The sequence below is a fragment of the Pagrus major genome, chromosome 21 (assembly GCF_040436345.1).
Source record: "Pagrus major chromosome 21, Pma_NU_1.0".
NCBI classification, from domain to species: domain Eukaryota; kingdom Metazoa; phylum Chordata; class Actinopteri; order Spariformes; family Sparidae; genus Pagrus; species Pagrus major.
The window spans coordinates 1,450,903-1,475,818 of NC_133235.1; the positions used below are offsets into that span (position 1 = coordinate 1,450,903).

The 24,916-nt window shown below is 41.2% G+C and overlaps 1 protein-coding gene across 1 annotated transcript in view; it reads right to left on the reverse strand.

Annotated features, from left to right (window-relative positions):
- agla (amylo-alpha-1, 6-glucosidase, 4-alpha-glucanotransferase a) overlaps positions 1-24,916 on the reverse strand; it is a 48,044-nt gene that overhangs the window by 22,822 nt on the left and 306 nt on the right. Inside the window, exons 2-6 of the mRNA XM_073491077.1 lie at positions 20,586-20,713; positions 14,847-15,057; positions 11,008-11,177; positions 10,114-10,317; positions 344-525 (exon numbers count right to left, since the gene is read on the reverse strand). Of these exons, the coding sequence (XP_073347178.1) occupies positions 344-525; positions 10,114-10,317; positions 11,008-11,177; positions 14,847-15,057; positions 20,586-20,673 (855 nt within the window). The 5' untranslated portion in view covers positions 20,674-20,713. The remainder of the gene's footprint in view (positions 1-343; positions 526-10,113; positions 10,318-11,007; positions 11,178-14,846; positions 15,058-20,585; positions 20,714-24,916) is intronic.

Consider the following 24,916-nt stretch of genomic DNA (forward strand, 5'->3'; position numbering starts at 1 on the left):
GAGTTGAACTAAGATGATTTCTCTGTGTTATCTGTCATCACACTTACTCATGCATTACTCATGACACTAACTATCTGCATTAACTAATACAGGAAAACATACTCCAAGTGACAGGCTGAAACAATATGATCATGATCTGGCTGCACAGGAGGCATGAGCTCTCTAGTGTTCAAACGGCACAGAGACAAAAACAATAGACATGTCTTTTTCTCTACACTTTAGCTGTAAAAGACAATGTTAATAATGATATCATTACAATTCAGTCATAAAGGGTGTAATGTTTGCTTTATTCATAGTCTCTACATGTATGCAGTGAGTGCCCAGCTGAACTATGTTCACTCACATTCAGGTGGCTCTCATTGGTGATGTCAGCAGGAAGTCCTTTAACTTTGTAGCGTCCCTCTGCTATTCTGGTGGTTAAATGCCAGATAGCTCGATCCAAGACCCAGGCTGGTCGTAGGTGGGGCGAGTTCACCAGGTTATAACCACACTCTGGATGTTCTTTGATCCACATACTGTTAGCAGCTGTGAAGAAACATGCAAACACATCAAAATCATCACCATTTAGCTCTAACAAGTGATGAAACTGTCTTGGCTTTGATGAATGCTGGAGAACATACACAACTGTTGGCAAAAACTGTGAGGATGAGCCAAAAAGAATCATCAGCAGGGAAATCTTTGAACATTATTCCCTAAATTGAACAAATAGTCTTGACTGAAAACTAAATTTGAATTAGATTCAGTCTTCACATTGCATTTGCATTAAAGGGTAAAACCACTAATTTTACACAATAAAGTGTGTTTACAGGTCTTGAAGAGTACTACCATAGATTAAAAAAAGTAGTTTAAAGCCTTTTGTTTGCTCAGAAGCAAGCTGCATGTAATCCAGTGATGTCACTCATTGGCTAAGTTGCACTGTGGGTAATGTAGGAGAAAGGTTTTGAAAAGGGAGAAGAGTGTGTGGTATAAAAAAAAGGTGATATCTCTGGTTCTGTTGTATCTATTTTGATCATTTGTATTTAAACTGTCCATAATGAATCCAACAGTGTTATAGGAGTGCAATGCTAGACCAATGGACTGCTCTTCAAAATCTGGTGCCTACATTACCCACAATGCAACTTAGATACAATGCAAAAGTACCCTACTGAGAATCTTTTCTCAGTTGTTAACACTGTAATGTAACCAGTTACTTTCAATAGTTACACTACCCAACACTCGTGACAATGCTACAGTGGCACATTTGTAAAATGCTTGTGAACACTAGAAACAGACTTTACTTATTACATTTTCTAAAGCTAGCCGTATGCAGCGGGGTCATTTTATGTTTTACTTTTTGTTAATTGGGATTTATTTTGTACTTTCAGTGCAACACAGTTACCGTACAAATAACTAACCCTAACCCTTTTTGAATATGTAAATGGATTCACATACATGATAACAAAAAAGGATTCTATAGCATACAATAGTATGTTTTCAGCAGCCAATCATGCACCAGCCTTATTTAAATAATTAAGAAAACCTTTCTTTAACCTTTGAATCAGTCTTATTTCTCTGCCCTTTGATGACCTTTTCTGGGAAGAAACATCTAACATAGGACAGCACATACAGTACAGAGTCTGTCTTCATAAGCTACATGCCATTACATGCACAGAACACAAAACAAAACAACACACATTTTTCTTTTTCCTGCTTTAACTGATAAACCAAGATGACATCACAACAGTGTGACTCTACTCTGTATATTTTCAGGAATATTTTTCTTTTAACTTGTCTACAATAAGTCACTAAATCTGTTGGGTGGAGGAATTCAATGCACAGTAAACATATTAATGCTGACATTTTTTGTCCTCTGTTAAAGTTAATATTTAAATCCTTATTGGTCAAAAGGACTTCTAAATTGTATCAAATTTTATATCCCTTTAATGTCCAATGTAATGTATACAATGTACTCTGTCCTTTTAGTGTGGTCACTTTCCTCACCTCATTGTTCCTTCTAAGAACAAGGAACTCTGCTTTATGGCTGGATGCCAGTGGCCTCTTTATTAAAGTCAGTTCCTGTTCAGCATGCTGCTCACACACACCACATACTTCACAAGGTGTGTGTATGTGTGTATGAGAAAGAGGAGACTGATGCATTTCATTGAGTTTCTTTCTCTAACAATCATATACAAAGTGTGTGTGTTACTGTATATGGTGTTTACAGTAAATGTAACTTATTGAAGTCATAACTGCAATCCGTTCAAATCTCAGAGCGGATGTTTTAAAGAACACACAAAACTATTTTTTTTAATCCACTGACATTAACTTGAGTGTGAGAGAGACAAAGAGAGAGCAGTGACTTCAAACCTGTATGACAGAAATAGTTACGGAAGTTTTATATCTCAGGCTGCATCAATAATGGATTTTCAAACTTATTTGGCCATTTAAGCTTTAAACAATGACCTCTCACACTAGTCCACTGATACACTTCATCATTTTCACCATTTAATCTTATTAGAGAGCATATTATAGTCTGACCTACAAGCACTGAGGGACAAGACTAAAGTTGCGACCCTCATTTAATTTTTAATTGCTCACGTGTTGTATTTAAAAGTTTTGCTGCATATTATTCATTAGAGCTGGGTATCATTATGGATTTCCCTTCGATTTCCATTCCATGGTATCAATGCAATTCGATTTCTGATTTCATTCAATCAATTCAATATCGATTCAGTAGGGATATTTCAATCAATACCAATATATCAGATAATACCAATTCTTCTTGGATATGACTGTGCACTATTAAAAATAAGAACATTTACACTAAGCACAGAATTAAATGGTTCCAGAGAATTGTGATTACAATCTACCAATAAAGAACTTAATGGAATATTGTTATGATTTGAGCATCTAATTATTAAAAATGCTGTAGTGAAAGAACAAGAAAGTAATGACAAATGTGGTCTCGTCCTAACTACATTAAGGTGGTTTTTGTGTCCTCTAGATGTTGGCTTAGTGGCAGTATGCCTGTGTCAGTCTGGATGTTTGGAATCTGTTAGTAGCCAGTTGCACTGTGTGTTGCCCTTTTCTTGTGTGGGGTAACTTTGTGAAAGAGCTGGATGTACCGCTGATGTCTGACGAGGAGTCTAGTGATTTGGCGGACTTTGTTCAGTTTGTTATGGATGGTGTTGTCTCCTTGCCATGTGGCAGTGTTAAGGTCCCTTTAAAGATCCTGCGAGACACTGCAGCCTCCCAGTCTTTAATCCTAGACGGAGTTCTGTCTTTCGGTAATGAGTCTGTTCAGATGTCCCAGTTAAAGATTTTGGTATGAGCGACATAGGTGTGCCTTTACATAAAGTCTTTGTGGAGTCAGAACTTGTGTCTGGTGAAGTAGCTGTGGGGGTCCGCCCTGAGTCTAGGATTAAGGGGGAATGATTTTTTCGCGGGGGGAAGGTGCTGGTTACGCCAGACGTGACACCGGTCCCTACCAGGCAGTCTCCAGATGAGCTGGCTGGTTTAAAGCAAGATGTTGCACGCTATTGTAAATCCTGTCACATTTTTCAGCTTGCTGGAAAACCAAACCAAACCATTCCCCCTGCTGCGCTGTATCTGATCCCAGTAGTGTGAGTCATTTGAATGGGTTTTGGTTGACTTTGTGGGTCCGCTTCCTCACACAAAGGCTGGTAACAAGTTTTGGTTGACAGTGATGTGTGCGTCCACTTGGTTTCTCGAAGTGTTTCCCTTGTGTAAGATAGTGACACCAGTGGTTGTTCAGAATCAGAATCAGAATCAGAATTCCTTTATTTGTCCCGCAAATGGGGAAATTCCTTAGTCACAGCAGCCAAAGGACCGTATCACACTTAAACAATAATAAAAAGTAAAAAATAAACAATATAATAAGAGATCAGAAATAGAATTAACACGTATATACATAGTATTTACAATACTCCCCTAAAGCTTTGACAAATTTCTTTTCATTGTTTGGTTTGTCAAAGGTGGTACAAACAGACCAGGTTTCAAACTTTATGTCACATGTGTTTAGTCAGGTGTTGACGCAGCTAAAAATTTGACACTGCCATTCCAGTGCATATCATCCTGAGAGCCAGGGCGCCTTTGAGCATTTTTCGCCAGACAGTGAAGACCATGCTGCGCACTTACTGCCTGGGGTTTGAAAAGGACTGGGATGAGGACGTTCACCTGCAGATGTTTGCTATTAGGGAAGTAGTAGTACTAGATTAGAGTCTCTTTGATTTAGTCCTTTGGAGTTGGTGTTCACTCATACTGTACATGGTCCCCTGAAGCTCTTGAGGGAGAAGTGGTTGTGTGAAGGGACAGAACAAAATGGACCTTGTCAATAACTTCATGTTGAAACTGCATCAAGCTTTTTAAATAGCTAGTGGCAATTTTGAGGCAGCCCAGGTCAGGATGAAGGGATGGTTGACAGACATGCTAAGCATAGAGAGTTCATGCTTGGCATTGCTGCCGATTCCTGGCTCTAGCTAAAGCTATGGTCTACGATCTGAGAAAGATTTGAAAAAAGCACCCCCCCCCCCACACACACCCCTCCCCTCTGTGCTCCTTAATCCCTCCCCTCCGAGCTCGTATCGCTCTCCCCTCCGAGCTTCCCACGACACACCCCCTCCCGCAACAAGCAACAAGAGCAACAAGCCGGCCGACAGAAACCAAATACGGCGCCAGCTTTGAATGCGGAGTAACGATGTCGGATTCACAGGTAAAGATATTACAATGCACGTTGAAACTAACGGAAATCTTGTAAGTCATTACAATGTCCACAGCTAAGCTCCACAGCCAAGCTAGCGTAACGTCATTAGCATGTTACAGATACGTTACACGTTACAGCTACGTTATAAGTTACTATTTATCAACAGTTAAGTTAGCCACTTCTAAAAGTTATTGAGGGCCAAGAGACTAACAGATGCTGCCGTTAGCTTTAATCATAACGATCGCTTCCACATTGTGGCTGAAAACTAAACCTGCATGAGCCTCGGACCCAGCTGTGTCCCAGCTGTTGTCTGAGTAGCACCACGACCGCGACACAAACGTGCCCCATCTCTTGTTCATGACAGATAAGACACACAAATACACACATCGTAACGCGTATATGATAATCCATCATATTGATTTAGCAAAGGCTTCGTTGAAAACAAATGGACAAGACCGGGAGGAGGGTTAGCAAAACAGTTGAGTAGTGACCGGGCAAGAGGTTGTTATGGAGAAATAAATCCGGACAGGATGAATGAAACCCCAACACGAAGCGGAGGGGTTTCATTCATCCATTCATTCACCTTACTTACATTACTTGCTGCAATTTAGCTGCCACGAGCAAATAAATAGGCTGATTTGGTGTAAACATGATAGCAATTTCAGCTTACAATGCTAACATAGAGGCTAACGTCTCCATCGAACAAGTAAACAAGTGTTGACAATATTGCAGAGACAGAAATTGTTCTGACACCGTCTAATAACACAGAAAAAAACTAACGGCAGCTTTCACAGTCATAAGCCAGCATCGGCATAAAAGTTATCTGTGTCACAACATCCACAAAAAAGACGAAAGATTACCTGTTCAACAAAAACTCTGCTGTATCAGCATCGCTTTTCAGGTCCATATCTTCACAGAGCTTTTGCCACCGTTGTATCTGCCTTTTCAGTGACAGACTTTAGCTTTCTTTCAGCCTTTCCAGCCGCTGTCCGAGAGAGAGAGTGCAAATTTGAGCAAGGGGAAACTCCCATTCGGACTGGATGGCTGCTATTGGTCAATTTCTTTGCTGTTTTGCAGGCGCTAGAGAGAATGGATTTATTGGTTCCTTTTGCTCTTCACATTGTGTAGGTCATACTATTGGCCCATAACCACCATCTAAATAATGTTAATAATAATGATCAATCTTTCAAATCGTAGACCATAGCTTTAAAGGCTCGTTATTGTGGTCCCTACTTTGTTCGGGAAAAGGTCAGGGACAGAGACTATCTTATAGCCACCTCCAGATTTCTGGCGTAGAAACCACCTCTGTCACATTAACATGTCAAATTCCTACTGTGAAAGGGAGCAGGCTCAGTAGGATACGAGGTCTGGTTCAGAAACAGGTGAGGCTAGTGTGACCCGTGTGGCGCTGTCTGTTAGCCTGGAGGTAGGTAAAGTTGTTAAAGCTGTTAAACTCTGAAATCTTGAGAAACCTCCCTGCTCTTTATCACATCTGTCTGATACACACAATACTAATTGAGTCTAACATAACACAGTTTGCTGATGTTCCTTCTCAAACACATCTATTGAAGCACAATATTGATGTCTGTGATTCAAAACCCATTAAACAGCATCCATATCAAGAATATCCAGATAAACGTTCTAGTCTTAAGCAGCAGGTAGAGTACATGGTGCAACATGACATGGCTGGGCCCAGCTGTAGTGCGTGGAGCTCCCCATGTCTACTTGCTGATAAAGCTAATGGTGAAGATTGCTTCTGCATGGATTTTCGAAAAGTTAATGGCCCAACGGCATGCATAATGCACTGGCCACCTTTCAGCGTTTGATGAATGTTGTTTTGTCTGGTTTGCCATTCTGTGAAGCCTATCTTGATGACCTTCGTTCAGAGCCATCGGTTGAACACATAGAGCATCTGCACTCTGTCTTGTCATTTGAAGGAGGCAGGTTTGACAGTGAATTTTTCCAAGTGTGAGTTTGGGCAGGCTACCTTGAGTTATCTGGGACGAGTGGTGGGGGGAGGTCAGGTCCGCCCTGTTCAGGCTAAGGTGGAGTGTATCAGATCTTTCCCTGTTCTGACCACCTGAATTGAGCTCCGTTATTATTTGGCGATGGTCGGTTATTACAGAGGCTTCTGTAAAAATTTCTCTGTTGTAGCCTCTACTTTGACTGACCTATTAAGTCTGAAGGGAAGATCTGAGTGGTTTCTGATGCCTGCCAGTCGGCATTTGAGCAGACTAAGAGTCTCTGCTGGTCATGATGTGCAACTGTTGACTGATGCTTTTTGTCTCTTTTTTCCCCAGGTGAAAGTGGTCCTGGTTGATTGAAGCTAACCAATAAGAGGGGGTAGGACACTCTGCTCTTACTCTCCTCCTTCCACCATCCAGGCTGAGCAGCAGTCAATCAGTCAGGAGGCTGACTGTGGTGATATTATGCTTTAGGGTAGAGGGTGTCCCCAGTCCAACGGTCCCTGGTGGGTTGGTTTGGAAGGGCTCTTTTTTTGTGTATTTTGGCCAGCCCATCAGTTTGTTGTTGATTATTTTGGAGTTATTTAGGGATTTTTCATCTGTTTGTTTGTTGTTTGTTTAATAAATGATTTTCTTTTTTTGACTGCAACTCGGTTGTGTTATTTATGTTAGACCACTTTTTGGTAATTCCTTTAGGTGGTCATAACATAAATTGGTTTGGAACGAACATTTACGTGGCAGATAACTAACAGGCATTTACTCAGCAAACAGAAAAGGTACCTGCACCTGGTGCATAGTGGATGTTCATTTCGAACTCTGTCATGTATCAGGGGGAAAGGCATGTATTGAAAGATCAGTCTCAGGATATTCTGAATCGATACTGGATCATTCAAATAAAGATTGATTTGAATTGGAAAATCCATTTATATATATACCCAGCCATATTATTCATATTCATATTTGGCATGAAAATATTGACAGATAATAGTTCACATCATGATTGATTAAAAAATAAATATTTTGTCTGATTCCAGGAGTGTGTGTATGACTGAGGGATATAATTTCAAAAATTTCAGGGTCAGACTGATATGATATGATCATAATAACACATTGGTAAGTGATAGAAGGGTTGGGGTTAGGGTTGGACATATCCAAATATAAACATTTAATTGAAACATTTTAAATAAGCCACACATTCCTAGTCTGTTCTTGTTAGATTCTCACAATGACATCACTCTGTGTCAACAAGCACAACACAAAGCACAAAATGAATAGTTTTGTCTCATTTTTATTTCTCAAATGAACTCTGTGAGTAAATGTATTCACGAAGCCTGAACTTTGTGTGTATATTATATATAGGTAGCTCTGGTCAGTTCTGCTCAACTGCTCTTTATAATCACACATAGTGCTGATCTCAATAATAATCTAATTCTTTAGCACATGTAGTCCTTTATGTGTTCCTGGAATGTTTTCTTTCATCATCACGAATTTGACACACACACACACACACACACAAAAAATGCAGAAAGGCAAACTGGCGGGATTGTGAAAGGAGTCAGTCGTCTATTTCAGCAGGTTTACCTGCATTTATTAACAGATTTGATGCTGAGACCCCTGTAGCAGAATCAGCTTGTAACTAAAAATGACGAAGCGAGACTGTTAATTCCATTCAGACATCCTTTAGTGAGTAAAAAAGGGGCAAAGAAAAACATACATATAGCGTGTGCTAACTAAACGAGAGGTACAGCATAGCTTCCTGCCACAAAACTGACGTCATCACGTCACGTTCAAAGCCTGTGCCCCCCAGCTATGTGGAGTACTTCACCATGTCTTCAGCATGAGCCTGAGTCTACAGAGGGTCCCTGTGATGTGGAAGACGTCCTGCCTTGTCCCTGTGCCGAAGACAACGCGTCCTGGTGGCTTCAAGGACAACAGACCTGTGGCACTGACCTCCCACATCATGAAGACCCTGGAGAGACTCGTCTTGGAGCAGCTCCGGCCCTTGGTCAAACCACTCTTGGACCCCCTACAGTTCGCCTATCGGCCCAAACTTGGAGTTTAGGATGCCATCATATACCTGCTTAAGCGTGTCTACGCCCACCTGGACAAGCTGGTGAGTACTGTGAGAGTCATGTTTTTTGACTTCTCCAGTGCATTCAACACCATCTGTCCGGCACTACTGGGTGAGAAGCTGACAGCAATGCAGGTGGATTCCCCCCTTGTGACCTGGATTATTGACTATCTGACTGGCAGACCACAGTATGTGCGCTTACAACACTGTGTATCAGATAGAGTGGTCAGCAACAGCGGGGCCCCACAGGGGACTGTCCTCTCTCCCTTCCTCTTCACCCTCTACACCACGGACTTCAACTACTGCACAGAGACCTGTCATCTCCAGAAGTTCTTGGATGACTCAGCAATAGTTGGATGTATCAGTGAAGGTGCTGAGGATGAGTACAGGACTGTTGTGGACAACTTTGTCACATGGTGTGAGCAGAACCATCTACAGCTCAATGTGACAAAGACCAAGGGACTGGTTGTGAACCTGAGGAGGACCAAGGTGCCGTTGACCCCTGTTTCCATCCAGGGGGTCAGTGTGGACATTGTGGAGGATTATAAGTATCTGGGAGTCCACATTGATAATAAACTGGACTGGGTTAAGAACACCAATGCCCTCTACAGGAAGGGACAGAGTTGTCTCTATTTTCTCATTCAACATCTGCTGAACTATGCTCAGGATGTTTTATGAGTCTGTGGTGGCCAGTGCTATACTCTATGCTGTTGTGTGCTGGGGCAGCAGGCTGAGGGTAGCGGACGCAAAAAGGTTGAACAGACTGATCTGCAAGGCCAGTGACGTTGTGGGAGTGGAGCTGGACTCTCTGACGGTGGTGTCAGAGAGGAGGATGCTGTCCAAGTTACACGTCATCTTGGACAATGGCTCTCATCCACTCCATGACGTGGTGGTCAGCCACAGGAGTACATTCAGCACTAGAATGATCCCACCAAGATGCACCACAGAGCGTCACAGGAAATCATTCCTGCCTGTGGCTATCAAACTGTTTAATTCCTCGCTCCTCGAGTGTGGCATTATTGCTCTGTATGTACATTTCATGTATTTTTGTTTTGTTTTTGTTGATATTGATATTATTATTGTTATTGTTATTATTATTATTATTATTATTATTATTATTATTATTATTTCTGCATATTCTGAACTTTGAACGGGAGCAGCTGTAACACAAACAATTTCCCCTAGGGATAATAAAGTATTTCTGATCCTGATTCTGATTCTGATTTAAAAAACTTGGATATACTCTAATTTTGGTTGTAGAAATGGTATAATCAGGGCTATAGGGTGCAACATTTTCATTGGTTTCATTGGGCTGTAAACCAGTTGTACCAGAATACAGTGTGCACACACATAAAGAGATACACACAGTCACTCACCAGTATGATTATACACCACATCTGTAATACACAGCATGTTCCATTCTTTCTGTAACTTCTCCACCAGTGCCCCAACATCTGCCCAGGTGTAGTTCTTGCCAGCTGGACTGAACTCAGGGCTAAAGGTCAGCTGGTCTGCCAAGGAGTAACAGGACCTGGACTCTCCTAAAGTCTGCAGAGGTGTGAAGTGGATCATGTTGTATCCTGTGAGAGAAACATACACACACACAGATCAGGTTCCCAAACATTCAAAGACTTTCCGGGCACAATTCTATCAAATTCAATCCCAAGATGGCATAGTATAAAGGTTTATTACTGATAACCAGCAGCCTTTACAGTGCTTCTATAGCTGCTGTTTTCCAGTTGTTTAGGATATGCTGCAATGTTTTCTCGACTATAAAACCTCACCTGAATTTCGGTCAGCATTTTCCAACACCATGTTTGGGTGAACTTGTCCTTAAAGTATAAAGTACTTGAGTTGTCTGAGGCCTCTAGGTAGACGCACAGCTACTGACACCACGAACATGTAGTAGTTGTGTTTATGCTACTGTCTGGAGTCGGCTTGGTGGATGTGTTCCATGCATACACAATACACGATGTCTACAGTAAGACGTAGTCCTCACATGTGCACTACGAATTAAATCAAAATGGTGACAGCCTTACAAGAAGGAGAGGAGCTGCTTCATCTGTTGTATTCAGTGTAATCAAACACAAAAGGAAAGCTGAATTGTAGAGGTGAAACATCAACAGACCTCTTCATACAGCCTCCCTTCAAATTCAGCATCCCTTTTGGTTTTCTAGTAAATGGACACTTGATGTCCTTTTTAGTGGCTGCACAGACTCATCCACGCGGTAATCATGGCTCTCCCCTAATATACTAAGAGACACACACACCTGACTCCTTGGCGACACTCAGTCTATCTGGCCAGTCATCCAGGTGTCCCAGACATTTGGCCAGGTAGGTCTGGATGGTGATGCAGTCTAACGGGAGGACGTGACTTTCTGCTCCAACACGAAGGACTGGATCGACAACAATGTATCCTCTTCCTGACTGCTCTGTGTCTCTGTGGAAAAACAACAAAAGAAACTAATAAAAGATGATTTAGGAGAAGGAAGGACAAAGTGGAGTTGAAGAAGCACTTACACTACAGGTTAACTGGTATCAGCAGAGGAGGATTAAGGTAGTCATGGGCCCCTAGGCTATTTTTATGTGGGCCCCCCCTTATGCATCATGCTCTCCCAGAAAAAATGTAATTTTGCACCATGTGTAACAGTGCAGGAGAATATTTGGCAAACATGATCCACACACACTCCAGTTAGCACACAGGTAGGTCAAATCGAATCGATGAGCTTGATTGGATGAGGTGACCCATGTCTGCCCAATCAGTGCTGTTTTGTTTGTTTATTACCCCATGGACCAATAGAGGTCAATGAATTTTTCCATTATTGTACAAGTACCATAATTATACAAGTGTATTTAAATTTCTAAAAAAATAATCTGACCAATCCAAGATCCCCTCCACAGGGGTGGAGCAGCAATTTTAAATGTGGGGGGGTTCTGGGGTAGCACATGAGCACCGCAACCACATTGGCCCCTGTTTCAGTCTCCAAAACTAATGCGATGCATTTCTAGATTTTCTTCACTAGGATATGCCAATAATATTGCATTCAAAATGTACATTATAGCACAACGCTCTTTAACCTAAGATATTATATATTCACAAGCAATCACATACCATGGTATTAAGAAATTAATGTATATGTCTTATTAAAGAACAAGTGTGAGTGAGTGAAATTGGCAAGAACACTGTGTTCCTCCCTCTTCTCTTGTGTTATCTCCCTCTCCTTCTCTCATGTTCTCCCCTTCTCCTTCTTTTGTGTTCTCCCTCTCTTCTCCTGTGTTCTCCCCCTCTTGTCTTCTCTCCAACTTCTCTCCTGTTCTCTCCCTCATCTTCTCCATGCTCTCCTTTGTCCTGCCTCCTGGACTTCCCTTCCTCAGAAACATCCTACATAAAGAACTCAATGTTAATATTCCTGAACATGGAAGTGTTGAAATATTTTATGTAAACTTAGAACAAACAGCTGATTTTGATTAGGAAACATTCAATTCTTTTGTTGTTCTTTTATCTGCTTTTTATTAATTATTTTACATATATTTTGTTGTTCTAATCTGTTTTAACTAATCTTTCATCCTAGCCTTTATTGTACTCTATATTATTTTATTCCTCTTATTATTTAAGATTTTAATAGTTTTATTGCATTTCATTGTCTTCATTTCTATTCTTTTCTAGTTTCTGAGAGCAGTAACAGGGATGAGTTGATGTAGGAGATTTTCTTCATTGAAAAGAAGGTTTTAAACTCCAACAAATAGCTTTAAGTTACGTAAATGAACACCTACATGGCATTAATGCAAGAATATGAATGTACTACCATAAAATTGAACTAGTGCATTTATGGATTGAAAGCTAGCTTTCTGTTTCCCTCCTGTCACATAACTCCAATTAAATGACAACTTGACTTGAAAAAGAAGTCAATCTTCTGCTGCCTCTTCCTGTTTGGCATTCCTAACAAAAAGAATAATGATAATGTTGAATAATATCAAAATCAGTGGATGTCTCTAGAAAACTATCTGTCAGTTACCATTAACTTTACCTGCCTTGCATTAACTTTGTTTGCCACCTGGCTTGCTTAATATTAGCGGACATGCCACAAAGCAAGACATAGTTTAGTTATTTAAAGACAAAATTCTACATTATTAACTAGTTAAATAACCGTTTCATACCTCTGCTCTGTTCGCTGTCTGCAGCAGCGAGTGACGGCAACTCCGTGTTAGCATGTACGTGTTTACTTTCCCGGGGGGCCGGGACTAGTGGGTTTGGTCAAATGGCTGTGATTGGCTTGATGGCTGTCAATCAATCTAACTTGGCCAATGGGTTTTCATGTATGGGGGGCTGAGGTGCGCTCCATTTTAGTACGCTGGTACACCGCGAGGGCGGGCAAACGGTTTAATACCTTAGGAGAAAGTCGGGGGGATGAAATCACCTTGTTTTAAAAGTCCCACGGCTGTGACGCCACAGCCCCTCCACACGTGGGCCCCCTAGGCTGCAGCCTAGGGAAGCCTGTGCATTAATCCGCGTCTGGGTGTCAGGTGTCATAGAGTGGCTGAGCAAAAAAAGAATGGCACCTAACCTAACCTATAGGAAATCATAGAGGACATTACGCAAATAAAAAATACTATAGGACACTACAACATATTATAATGAACCATCAATAGAAAGCATTGATGCAGGAGATTTGTTCTTAACACAGAGCTATGCAGCTGTCAAACATATTTTAACAGCCATAGTCTATTATTCAAAAAAATACATTTTATATATTTAAATAGGGATTCAAAAAAATACATTTTCTGATTCAACTCAGTCTTCAATTGAACGATCTAATACAGATTCATAAAACCTCAAGATCTTTAATATACACTTTTTCATATATATACACATGTACCATTGTGTTATGTTAACCTGAACCTGATTTGTGATTGTTGTATAAAACAACTGTTTCGATGGTAAATGAACTTTGATGTTCTGCACACTGATATCAGTGTTACATTACAGTACACCATGATGAGTTCACAGTCAGCAGTCGTACTGTCAGTCCAGAAACATTCAAGAACACAAGACATCATGTGATAATGTTCTGAAGAGAGAGCAGACTTTCTACTGGTGCTAGACTGCCTTCTGTTGACAGCTGACTGGACATCATATCTTCTACTTCCTCAGCTCATCAGACAGCAATGCACTCATAATAGGGCTGAACTGAACATTGATTAAAGAAAATAAAATAAAATGGTAAATGTTGAGGATGATTATGCTATTGTATTCTTTGAATATTGTACATTCTTGAGCTTGCAGGTAGTTGTTCAGTTCAGCTTTAATGCCTCCTGTTCTGTAAGACCTGATGTGGTTCGGACGTGCGACCAGACCACATATCAGCGGTGACATCTCTGAGCTGCTCCTCCAACTTTACCCTTCACTCTGCGTAGAGCTGATTTTTCAACTGTGCTTATAGGCATCATATCTTTAGCGATACAGTACATAATTGTGCTGGTTATGTCTTTGTGTCGCTTTGGTTCTTCTCATATGGGGTAATGGCTGAAAAAGCAGCAGCAATTGTTGGTTGTCGAACTGAAGTTTGACTAGTAGAAGCATTGGGGCTGGGGTGTTGGCTACTTGAGGGGAGGCTGACGCTAGCATGATAGCGCAAACTCATGCTTTCGGAGTACTCTTTGGGAGAGTACCTTTTGAGATGATAGAAGAGGTTGGTGGTGTTTCCAGTTCTGACACATTTTGCACCTAATGGTGGTCTGTCCTTTGTCAGACTTCGCACTCAGTTTCGCTAGTCGGACCGCTCATTTTCTTGTGTCGGCTAAACACACAGGTGGTCGCCTTCATTCTGAGTTTTTGTGAGTGGGAGGGGCCGGAAACATGTTTCAACCACATGCATTTGTTTCTCTGCTGTGCGATTAGCTGTTGGTGTAGTGTTTTCTAGGTAAAGGAAAACCGACTCAAAAATAACTATCGAAAATAAATGTCATAAATTTATCATCGTTATCATGGAAAATTTTATCATGAAAATGATCGAGTTCGTTTTATCGCCCAGCCCTAACTCATAATGTATAAACTATACGTTTTCATATATGAAACATAGACTGTGGTCCATTATCAGGTGGGTCTTACCCATGTCCAAAGTAGTATTCATAGGAGCCAGCAATCTTGAGATCCAGAGAGCAGAACTTATCAGAGTCATCCTCCCTGCCTGTTGGGTAGTTCCATGCCAAAACGCGGAAGTTGTGTCGTTCAAACACTTGTCCTTCAAGTGGATAGTTGGTGTGCACCATAACCCTCTTCCCTTGAAGGCTTGGACCCAGGCGGAACTGGAGCTCGAACCCTGAGGAGGCACAAGTGGTTTGACTTATTGCTTTATTTCAACATATGGACCCATGACAGACACACTGGTATGTTTAAATCCCTAATGCTGTGTCATGTGTTTCCATTCTACCTTGAAGTCCAATTCATTTCTGTGATATTTTGGAGGTTGAAAGGATCAGTTCATGATAAAAAACCCTCCTATTTTGAGCCTGCTTATTTATTTGCTTGTTCCCACATCCATACAGGCCCTCTGTCAACAAACACAGAGGCCGAGACTGTGACATAAACGGAAAGCATACGCTACACTAGAGCTACACGATATATCTTTTGAGCATCGTCATCGCGATGTACGTGTGCGCAATAGTCACATCGCAGGGCCTGCGATGTAGGAGGCAAATGAACTCATCTAATTTCAAGGGTACCTGCAACACACTGTGCATGCAGACTCTGCATGCGCAGCGATCCACCAATCACATTAGTTCTTATTCAGTGTGCTGAAGCAAACCACGCCCCTGCACATATCGCAGTCGCTTGTAACAACATTGAAAAATGAGCAACGAACAAGAGAAAATCACCAAAAACTAAGACTTGGCGCCAAAAAGAAAAGCAAAGTCAGTTATCTGGAATTATTTTGGCTACAAGAAGGATGATATTGACCAAACACGTGTTCTGTGTCGACACTGCATCTGTTGCCACAACGAGAGGTAACACAACTAATTTGTTTACTTATTTTCTACTATTTACAAAACAAGGAGTTGTCGACCACTCAGGAATCTGATGTAGAGCTGCTCTTATTATTATTATTTTTTTAAATCATTTTTGATAAAAAGAAAGATGTTTAGTTTTGCTGTAAAAGATTTCAGTTGTTGAATAAAAGGTTGAATAACCTGTTTATCACTCATTGTTAGTTACTTGTAATTATAAAGCTAGAATGTTCCATTTTAAGATGGAGAGCTCAAAAGGTTCAAAGGTTTGTTTACTGTCATTCAATTCACGTTTGCACATGATAGAACGAAACATGTACTCCCAGCACAATAAAAGCAAGCAATAAAAGATAACAATAAGAATATCTCTAAAACACAGACAGAAGCCATACTCGTAACATTCACAAAAAGAGGTAAGATCAGTGCAGGTTAATTGTCCACAAGATAACAGCAGTGTAGCATAACATAAAGTGCTATTCAGGTCATCTGATGAAAATTCCTGTATTTTTTCATATCGCAATATATATCGGAGGGTTAAAAAAAATCGCAATATCAGTTTTTTCCAATATCGTGCAGCCCTACTCTACACATACAGTCAGTCATAGTGAGATTAGTTAAAATGTCAGACTCTCTGATTCTCCAGAGTGTGGACCATGACAGGACTGTCTATATATAGTCCGCTTTAACTGGCAGGCCTTATAATCCCTATCAGATTCAGAGTGCTGTAAATGTCAAAAGGTACACCTCTCCATCCAAGACAACTAGCTACTCCTCTTTCAGCCAACACACGCACGCACGCGCATGCACACGCACACACACACACACACACACACACACACACACACACACACACACACACACACACACACACAACATTACTCCTACTGAGTGTCTTTCACTTTTTCCACAAAACACTCATTATCACTGTAGGTATAGTTCCCTTTGAACTGCTACGTAACCCGTGGTCACTGTACCTAAGCCCTCCATGTGTTTTGTGTGTCCACTGCGGACAGTACAGGTAAATGTAGGCAGGATTTTAATACAGTCATCAACAACGAAGCCGTCGACCACATAACATTGTGATTTAAAAGGACTGTCAGAGACACTTTGGAGTAACCTTAAGGTTGGAGATGTGAAAATCAAATGCACCGTGTCTCCATGTCCCATTTATTATTTTCTTATTAAACCTGCTCAGTTTGCTGAACCCAAGACACTCAGCTATATCGGTAGCAGCTGTGTTTCTTTTCTTCAGGCTGCTGTTAGTGTGTTTCTTTCAATGGTGCCACTGTTGTTTGTGTTTTCTTCGCTTTGCTAACTCAGTGTAGCTAGGCGGCTAACTTTGTTTCAAGCTTCAGAGACTGACCACAACTACATTACAGACATGTGAAGCAGAGACAAAGACATGCATAAGAATGTATGTTGGATGCTTGCCAGGCAGGGATGTGAGAGTTGATGTGATGCCCTTCACTGGTGACAGGAGAGACAAACAAAAAACCTTCACTAAAGGGCACAAAACATAAATAATACATGGCCTGTGGTCCCTATAGTTTTTCTATGGAAGACCACCTGCTAAGTCCCTGTTTCTAGCTCTTTTGGAGGTCAGTTACAGTAAAAAAAAACAACAAACAAACAAGAAAACAATACATGGGTCACACCATGCCTACCTTAGTTGAATAAACCCAAACAGAATTTGCCTTGCAAGTGTGCCTCTTATGCTGCATTCTAGATGCATGGGACACCACTCGCCCGAGTTGCAAAGTGGGAAATCTCGCAGCTGTCTCGCAACATTTCACCAAGGCATGCCCCCTTTTGGTCGGAATATCAACTTTCCGACTCGGGGCTCCAGAGAGTACACCGAGTCAGACAGTTGATATTCCGACGGAAAGCGGCAGAAAGCGGCGGCCGGAAGCACTGTTGGCTTCTGGGCTGTGTAGTTCTTTTGACTTGCATAACAGTGTAGGCTTATGGAAAGAAAACTACAAAGTGGCGGCGCGCCTGTCCTATGTTTTTTTGTTGTTGTTGTCCTATTGGTTAATCACGTGATTAATAGTAAGGTTGACTCCCATCCCGCAGGAATCCCGTGAGATTCCCGAACAAATGTCAGCCTCTACTCCACAGCGCCCCCTGGAATGTTTCAAACTTGAAGGCCAGCCTGCTACATGCACATACATGAACGAAATTCTAGGGCTGTAATCAACCAAAGAAATTTCGACTAATGGGGGGGCCTCTTGGTAGACAGCGTTTTGCATCACGTGCATCTGCGCAATATCATAGCCCATGATTTCCAAAAATATACTATGTCAACTAGTGATATCAGCACAAGAACTGTTGAGGAATATTTAGACAATTGTTTTTGTCATGTTAGAATAATTGACAGACACTATCATTTCACTCTGCGCGTGTCCTCGCACAGAGCGAGACTGAGACTCGCAAGGAGCTCAGCTTCATGGCTGAGACACGAACTAGGGGATGCTGCCGTTGCGGGCGGGTGCACCTGCAGTTATAAAACGATTATTAGACTAAAACATTGAAATATGCCAATTCTGATATGTTCATATACTTAAAACAGACGGAGCAACCTAACGCAGACAAGTCAGCTTACCATTTTCAGGTGATATGCCATGTTTGTAGTCGAGCTGTGATATACAAACTGTTGTTTGCAAACTTTGCATTCGACTTTTTTTCCATTTTCTATTTTTATAAAATGCTGCCACACTGCTGACGTCTTTGACATGGTAGAATAGGAATGACTGTAAATGAAACGCTTAAAAATAAATAAATGTTTAACAAACCACCGGACCTAGGCCTTCTAGTACGTTCTTCAATCTGTTTGTCTGTAGTGGGTTGGGCTAATCCAAAATAGTGAAAACAAGGGGGGTGTTCCGAAGACACACTGCTACCTGTGAAACAGGGGTGCTCTGAAAACACCCCTATTAGCACTTGGTACTTTCCTCCTGATGAAGTCAAATATGCCATATGCAGGACACACAGCACTGGGATGGAGAGGACCCGCTGCGTGTTTACGCACTGCCATAGCAGCATGTAATTAACACGCCAAAAATCGACCAATCAGAATTTTGGTCGAGCCAGAATGTATCGACCAATAAATCGACCAGTCGACTAGGAGATTACAGCCCTACGAAATTCGGTACGCATGTATCATCACCAGACGCACCAAACAAGAATCAACACCCAAACCCTCAGACCAACAGGAAGTCGGCCATTTTGATTCGAAGTTCAGATTTCGCCGCCGCTTTCACACTTGCCTCGTACTTTAATGAACTCATCCTACAGATTTCACATCATAGACTTCACATTCACTCAGTATCATCCTCAGACCTTGAACATGAAAAGTTATCAAAAGCTTTTGCTTCCTTCGCCATAACCAGGAAGTCCTTATAACTTCAACATACAATTTACCATCTACACCAAATTGCTTACACATGTAGAGGGGTTCGCCCTGAATACGTCTATGCATCAATACAGTGTCATATCTATAGCCCCCCCTAACGCCGGGTCATGTGAACAACAACTTTCTCCGATCTTCATATGTTGCAGGACTCATAGGTCTCATCGATTTAGACAGGAATTCATTTTGTGGAACTTCTCACCCCAACAGGAAGTCGGCCATCTTGGATTGCATGCAGCCATTTTCTTTTTTCCAACATACAATTTCACATCTACACCAAATTCGTCACACATGTACAGTGTTTCGCCCTGAATACGATGCATGCAATACTGTCTCATATCCATAGTCCCACCCACTGGACACAGGAAGTCACTGAAAATGTCACTGTTGTGTTTTCAGTGACACGGATCCCATTTAGGTAGGAACCTTTCCACAGGCAACGAGCGAGCACACATCTAGTCGCGCGCCCTCCGACAGCACCACGGCCCGACGTACATGGGTCGAGGGCCCATTCATCACTGCTTGCAGTTTTAATTATTTTTATTGTTGTTGTTGTTATTTTTATTATTACTGAATGTTACAGTTAAACCTTGTTACTAATTAAATGCAGGTCTTTGTCAAATTAAATAAAGCTTATTTGTACAGTGCCTACTTTATATGAAGTAGAATGACACAACAGACTCAATGCAGTGGTAACAGTATGTGTGTACTGTATGTTTGAACACAGCTGCAGGTCAGGCAACAAGCAGCAGAGCACCACCACATCCAGCTAAACGCAGCCTGAAGCAGGTGAGTTCTGGTCATGGTATGTTACTGTGGCCGTTGTCTATTGTGCTGTTTTCATCAGTGTTTTTGTTTGAGAAGTCATTAAACTGTTGATGGTGTTTCTGATGGCTGTTGTCCGTATATTGTAAGTGTGTTTTACATCAAAGTGTTTGCAGGCCTTTGGGAGTTCTACTGCTGTGAAAAAGTATCAATCAATCTTTATTTGCATAGAACCAATTCACGACAAAAGTTATCTCTTGACAACAGCTCTAGACCACACTCCTAAATTCATTTATTTACAGAGAGCCAACATTTCCCCCATGAGCAAGCCCTTGGCCACAGTGGTGAGAAAAAACTGCCTTTGAGGTGTAAAGCCTTTACTGGCTCCAGAGGAGGCTGCATGTCATCTGATAAATTGCTTCCTGTGATGTCACTCAGTGGCTAACATCCATTGTGTGTAATGTAGGTACCAGAGAAGGTAGTCTACTGATCTATCATTGACTCCTGTAACACTGTTGGACTCATTGTGGACAGTTTAAAAACAAACAGAGATATCATCTGTTTTTATTCCACACATTCTTCTTCCTTTTCAAAACCTGGTGCCTACATTACCCACGATGCAACTTAGCCACAACCCCTAGCCTTTACGTTGTTCAAAAGAAGCATTACCTTGTTCAAGTCTGAACAGGGTTCTCTGTAAATTCTCCTTGTCGTTGAGCATTAGGACTCTGATCTGCTTCAGGTGCTGTGGCAACATCTTACGGAGATCTCTTCAAAGTTAACTGATCCCTTGCCTCCTGTGAAGAGGAAAAGACAGGTTACTAAATAATTACAGCACTTTATCTGCCAGAAAACACTTTTCAAATGATCAAATGTTGAGCAATGCGTTGGAAGTATGTTGGCAATAAAAACTGTATGAAATTCACAACGGCCAGAACTCGACCCAACTGAGAACAATGGGAGCGACATGTTAGGATGCTCTCCATAACGATGCTGTTCATCTAGGGCTGGGCAGTGGGCGATAAAACGATCTCGATAATTCTCATGATAAAATTTTCCATGATAACGATGATAAATTTATGACATTTATTTTCGATAGTTATTTGTGAGTCTGTTGTCCTCTACCTAGAAAACACTACACCAACAGCCAATCGCACAGCAGAGAAACAAATGCATGTGGTTGATACATGTTTCCGGCCCCTCCCACTCACAACAACTCAGAATGATGGTGACCACCTGTGTTTAGCCGACACAAGAAAATGAGCGGCCCAACTAGCGAAACCGAGTGCGAGGAAACTGCCAAAGATGAAGAAATTGTACCGAAGAAAGGTCATACCAAACAGTTCGGCTTCCTGAAGTCTGAAAAAGGACAGACCACCATTAGGTGCAAAATGTGTCGACGACCAGTCCTCAGCAGAACTGGAAACACCACCAACCTCTTCTATCATCTCAAAAGGTACCGTCCCAAACAGTACTTCAAAAAGCATGAGTTTGCGATATCATGCCAGCGTCAGCCTCCCCTCAAGTAGCCAACAGCCCAGCCCCACTAGTCAAACTTCAGTTCGACAACCAACAATTGCCGCTGCTTTTTCAGCCATTACCCCATATGAGAAGAAACCAAAGCGACACAGAGACATAACCAGCGCAATTACGTACTGTATCGCTAAAGAGATGATGCCTATAAGCACAGTTGAAAAATCAGCTCTACACAGAGTGAAGGGTAAAGTTGGAGGAGCAGCTCAGGGATGTCACCGCTGAAATGTGGTCTGGTCGCACATCAGAACCACATCAGAACAGGAGGCATTAAAGCTGAACTGAACAACTACCTGCAAGCTCAAGAATGTGCAATATTCAAAGAATACAGTAGCATAATCATCCTCAACATTTACCTTTTTATTGTATTTTCTTTAATCAATGTTCAGTTCAGTATTACCTATAAAATGTTTGAGACATGTTTGAAACAAGCAATTTGTTGTGCATATTCATCATTTTATTTATTCAGTGTTTAACATAAAGCCATTTGGTTGGTTGGTTCTGCTGAATGTTTGTCACCTATTCATTCTGACAATAAATAATTGTATTTTATAAACCATAATTAACCTGGTTTGTTTTGGGTTCTGTCCTAAGGAGAATACTCTTGAAACTGTCAATTCAACATTATTATTGTTGTATATCGGGATAATTATCGACATCGATCAATATAAAAAAAAAAACTTGGGATAACAGTTTTGGCCATATCACCCAGCCCTATGTTCATCCCTCCAGCAAAGTGGAGAAACAATGAGAAAAGCACTGGAGCTGTTCTGGAGGCTTGTTGTTTTTTCTTTAATTGCAGTGGATCGTCCCGTTAAAAATTCTTAATACTTGAAATCATGAAATCATCAGACACATCATACTCATACACAAAAAACAAGTATGTACTGTAGTGCTGTTTGTTTAACCTAGCAGTGATGTCTGGCTGTAGTTTGTGGTTGCACTGCACTTCTGCTGACCATTATTTCACATTACATGTCCCCAACACAGTGAGCAACAGTGTGCACACACACTGATCCTCTAAAGATGAAGCAAAATCAATTTAACAGCTTCTGTACACTTCATTACCTCAGTGACGGCGACGTAATGCTGCTATGCACCACACAAAATACACCTTGTTTTTAGCCTTGCTTGAATACTTTGATAACTGCTGCTCTTCCATTTACAGTCAGATTGTAGCTGAATGTGTGCCAATGTAGAGCTCTTGTATTTTTCATTATGTGGAGCAAAGACCACATAAAATTGAACCAACCGACAATAGAGCCACAATCTAGAGAGACAAATAAGTTAGCTTGTAGCCCACTGATGAGAGCCCTTGCATTTGCTGTAATACCAAAGATGTACACTGGTGTTGGTGGTGACTTTCCTGGAAAATATCATGAGCGATGCACAGTTAGTGACGCGTTCACCTAGCAGTGGTTGGTTGGCCGGAGAGAGTTAGTGGTTCACACGTGACTCTGTTTGTCCTGGTCTCTGCTAGCGTTGGGAGTAAACGGTTAATGTTACTGTTAACGGTCGTGATTGAACAAATAAAGAAAAGACCGATAACAGCGGATGATGAAACTTTATAAAAAGGTGCAAATCGCTTTCATGTGGTGTTGTTATGGAGGCATGGCAAAGCTGCCAACTGACTGTCATCACACAGGTGGCACTGGATCTCTGGGTAGCAGTGAGGTCCAAAAATAATTGCCACTTCCGGAAATCTTCCAAGATTGCCACTTTAAACTTTGAGTTAAGAAGTTACAAGTTACATAACATGCTACAGAAGTGTGTCATACTTCAGGGGGTTTAATGCTAACTATCTGCTTTGTCAGCTATCAAAAGGCTGGCAGTCAGTCATATGACTGATATGCAAATTTTTAAAGCAAAACGAGAAAACTAAGAGCTAAAAAGGAGCCAACTCATTGGAGATGAAACTACAGATGCATCAGTTAAAAAAACTCCTCATTTACCACGTCAAAGGGGAACCATAAAAACAATAAATAATAAATACTAAATGCACCAACCAAAAAGAACCAACAGATACATGACTGACACAGCACATATACGTTTGGCAAGCGTTTCTAACTGGTTTGAAGATGAGAAGGATTAAATGTTAAACAAGAATTTTTAGGTAATCAGTTGATTGAGACATGCATTGTGCAAACTATTGTAGCAGAGCACGAGGAAGTGCATGAAGCATGTACGTTAGTTCAGACAGACGACTGCTGCTGGTGAGTTGATGTAGGAGGCAAACTGTTGGTAGCAGCTTTCTAAAGCCAGAGGCTGCAGAATTTAAACTTCTGAACTATTCTAATGGCCACCTTTAAACCTCATCTGGAAACTGTACTGCAGCTGTTTCAGCAAATCTGTTAACCCTAAACCATAACAGATTTTCTTTTAAACATATGATATAACCAGCAGATTTAAAAGGCATGTTTTCTATAAAACAAACAAACACATAAATTCCACCATTTAAGTTATTTCAAGACTTATTATGAAGTTTTTATAGTGTGGAATTACTTTAGTATTTTACTTCTGTAAAGAATGCAAATATCATATGTTAGTGTCATATCACAGACGCTAACACCACTAAAAAAGGGATGTCCTGTCTGTGAGATTACATGGAAATATGTTGATGAATCAAACCGCATGTTCAATATATTTTGTTATAATTTGCCAAGGAGTTCCTGGAGCTCCCACATGGATGCCTGGATGTCAGCCCTACTTTAAGTTTAGGCACAATATTAGACATACAATAGTCCAGAATTGCACAGAAGACCATCTTGGGGGCTTTGGCTTTGGGTTCAGTTCTATAATAATAAGAGCAGGTTGATGCATCCAGAGTCACTGAACCCTACTGAACCCTCCCTATGAGTCTGCGCAGCGCTTCAGTCTGACCAGCAGAAGGTCAGGAATCCAGCCCTTAATGTCAAACCATCTATTTATAAAACTCTTCCCTCTGGCCTGGCACAACGACACCGACACACACTGACAAAACACACAAAAACACGTACGATCACATTTACATGAAGGATCATCCTTATTCGCCAAGGTGGCAGGAACCCGTAAAGCTAACATCCCTGGAAGCCAATTTCCATTCAAAATAGTGGTACTTTAACGTTGCCTCGCTTACTAACACACCGTTATTCTCCATAAAACACAATGCGCACCCCCTGTTTAATTGTTAGTTACCGTTTGAAAATTCGGCATACATATCATTGTCAAAAGGCACCTTATTTCAATAAAGCAACAGAATTAACATGTGGTACATTGTGTACTTCATACAGTCGGCCCCCACCACAATACCCTGTAGTGGGCGGTGCCATCAAGTTAGAATTCAGCTGCAGAAGTATTGGACGGTGGCTCACGTTGAGTTCGGACTTCACAAACGGTCTTATGTCAATAACATGTTGCATATAGTAACATTAAGTACCTTCGTCATCACCACGCAAGGTAACTTTAAAACGATCATTAATAGATTGAAT